This window comes from Dipteris shenzhenensis, chromosome 4 (genome assembly GCF_047967505.1).
Source record: "Dipteris shenzhenensis isolate YYH24624 ecotype China chromosome 4, Dip_SZ_1.0, whole genome shotgun sequence".
NCBI lineage: Eukaryota > Viridiplantae > Streptophyta > Polypodiopsida > Gleicheniales > Dipteridaceae > Dipteris > Dipteris shenzhenensis.
The window spans coordinates 27,988,572-27,990,896 of record NC_141599.1 but is presented as its reverse complement, the minus strand read 5'-3'; the positions used below and the strand labels follow the sequence as shown (position 1 = coordinate 27,990,896).

At 47.3% G+C, this 2,325-nt stretch overlaps 1 protein-coding gene across 1 annotated transcript; it reads right to left on the bottom strand.

Annotated features, from left to right (window-relative positions):
• Positions 1–739: 739 nt before the first annotated feature.
• LOC147902673 (protein BPS1, chloroplastic-like) lies at positions 740–1,762 on the bottom strand. Its single transcript, XM_087373919.1, has one exon. The coding sequence runs from the start codon at positions 1,760–1,762 to the stop codon at positions 740–742; it is 1,023 nt and encodes a 340-aa protein (XP_087230045.1).
• Between the last annotated feature and the right edge of the window lie 563 nt (positions 1,763–2,325).

Below are 2,325 nucleotides of genomic sequence, written 5' to 3'. Positions count from 1 at the left end.
TAATTTGAAATTATGGAAGTAGCTTTAGTGAAAAGGGCTTTTGTCATGTGGATGAACTCGTGTCCAAAACCAAGCTTAATGGACATCACCTTAAGGATGAATATCTAACTAATCCGATCCAAGCTTTCTCAAGATCCAAGTTGAGCGACATAGACTTTTGATTTGGATGTGACTACACAATCGATTGTGAGATGCAGTAATTTGTAATTTTGTATGCAAGCTACAGCATTTAACATTGTGAGGGGGCACGAGTCTCTAGGTTGCAATCAATTAATTCACTTGATTCATTGAGCAAGGGAGATTCTCTGATCTTAAGCAAATGTTCGAAAGTGATGTAAGAACCTTACCACATAGCATAGCTGATCTAGTAGTATTCGAAGAAGTGCACTGGGATGCCATCTTGGCCAAAGCCCTTTACCTTTGCCATAGAATTAGTTACGAGTAGCAAATAATTTGGATTGTGACACGTGCCAAGGGATGTGAATTTTTTTTTGGAGGCATTACGCAAAAGGCATGAATGGAGGATGAATGTTCTTTATTGTTATTTGCAAGCATCACCCAAAAGGGATTATTAGTCTCTTCATATGTACTTCCTTCGTCCAACATAAAACACAACACGAGATGAAACGAATCATCATAATTCAATTTGAAGTCGTATATAGGGGTTTAAACCCCTTAATCTTGTACATTTTGGTTGTGTAGCCTGCCTAGTATACAAGGTCCACACAGGTCGCATGGCTTAAGAACTCATGGGGAGGGCATCTAAGAGAGCCACTCTGATGGCGACGAGCCTTTGGAAGAGATCCGTTATCTGTTGTTGTAGCATGGCCATCGATCCTTGCACGTCTCGCGAAGTCTTTCCAAGAGTCTCAATGACTCGGCTCAACTCTATGACTGAGTCGCAAGCGAAAGAGGATGGCGTCGAGAGCATCTTGTCCACCAGGCGATGAATCTCTCTCACTGCGACTCGCATGCTCTCAAACTCCTGCAAGAGAGCAACGTCCTTAGAGCTCCGCCTCTCCATCTCCTCTTGCACTAATTCCTGCTCCAATCTTAGAAGAGGAGTGGACCATGGCTGCCTGTTGCACCTGAGTACAGTAGCTGGGATACTAGATTTCCTGGGCTTTCTCAGAGACAAAGCATCAGCAAGGACTCCCAAAACCAGAAGGGTGGTGCTCCTCGCCCCATCCATTGCATCAATGCCACTGCTATTACGCTTCTTCTGCATTCCCATTTTTCGTAGCAAGGAGCCGCAAGCTTGCAGCCTAGATGGCGGTTCGACCCCGTTGGTGGCTGCCATCTTATGCAGGCATTCGGAGAGGGTGCTTCTTGCCCGCATCAAGTTTGGCAGGCTGATCGCCCCCTCCCTCGAGTCCAAACAGTGAAGCGCATGCCGGACCAAGCGGAGGTAGTCGTGGATGTCGGCCGTCGCGTCTTTGAGAGCGTTGCAGACGTCCAGCAACTTGACGACATCGTCAATATAGTGCTGGCAGAGTTTGTGCTTTGCAGGCTGCATCTCCAGCGGGCTGGAAATGAGGGTGTGAACTGAAGTCTCCGTGGACAGAACTACAGCCAAGGCATCGAGCAGCCAGTTGAGGTGAAGGTAGGACGAGCCGCCTGGAAGTTGGAGGTGTTGAAGGCGCTCTGTCAGGTCTACTTCAAACTTTTGCAAGGCAGGGTCATGGCATTCCCGGGCGATATTGCGTTGCTCCGCTCTGAGAGAGAGGGAATGCGCCAGGGAGGCAAGAAGGGAGGAACCCATGGAGAAGTACTGAGGCTGAATACTGATTGGGATCAAAAGAACTCGGACGATGTCGACGATATTGAGGAGTGGGAGTGCGAGTGTTTTATCTTATCGCGGAGGACAGACAGCTCACCGTGCCAAGGTCTTAGTTTATGCGCTATTCTAAAGTCGCATGCATGTGCAGGCCAGAGTGTGCTGCTTTATAATATACGAGTTCTTGACCTTGTCCTATCTTACTTATATTACAACACGTTTGCATTGCTGCTTATAGGATATCGTTATTCCCCTTACACGACGTAAGAAGGCATCCAGCTCTGAGGGCGCACGTTGCTCTATACAAAATTACTCTTTCCAAGGTGCTCTACAGAAAACTACTCCTCTCTATATAAACTCCTCCTCCAAGATGCTCTCATTCACCATCGTGTCGTGACCTTCAGTGCACAAAAGCCATCATGGTTTGTACCAGCGTTGCTTCCTCTCCACCGAACCAATGCCTTAAAAAGAGCTTGAGACACCAAAGCAGAGTGTGTGGATTACTTGCACTTTAGCTTTCAATTGTGTGTCATCCGCGTTGCCTAGCT

What these genes read in the sequence shown, in the direction of transcription:
- LOC147902673 (XM_087373919.1), bottom strand. Translation starts at nt 1,762, where the DNA reads ATGGGTTCCTCCCTTCTTGCCTCCCTGGCGCATTCCCTCTCTCTCAGA.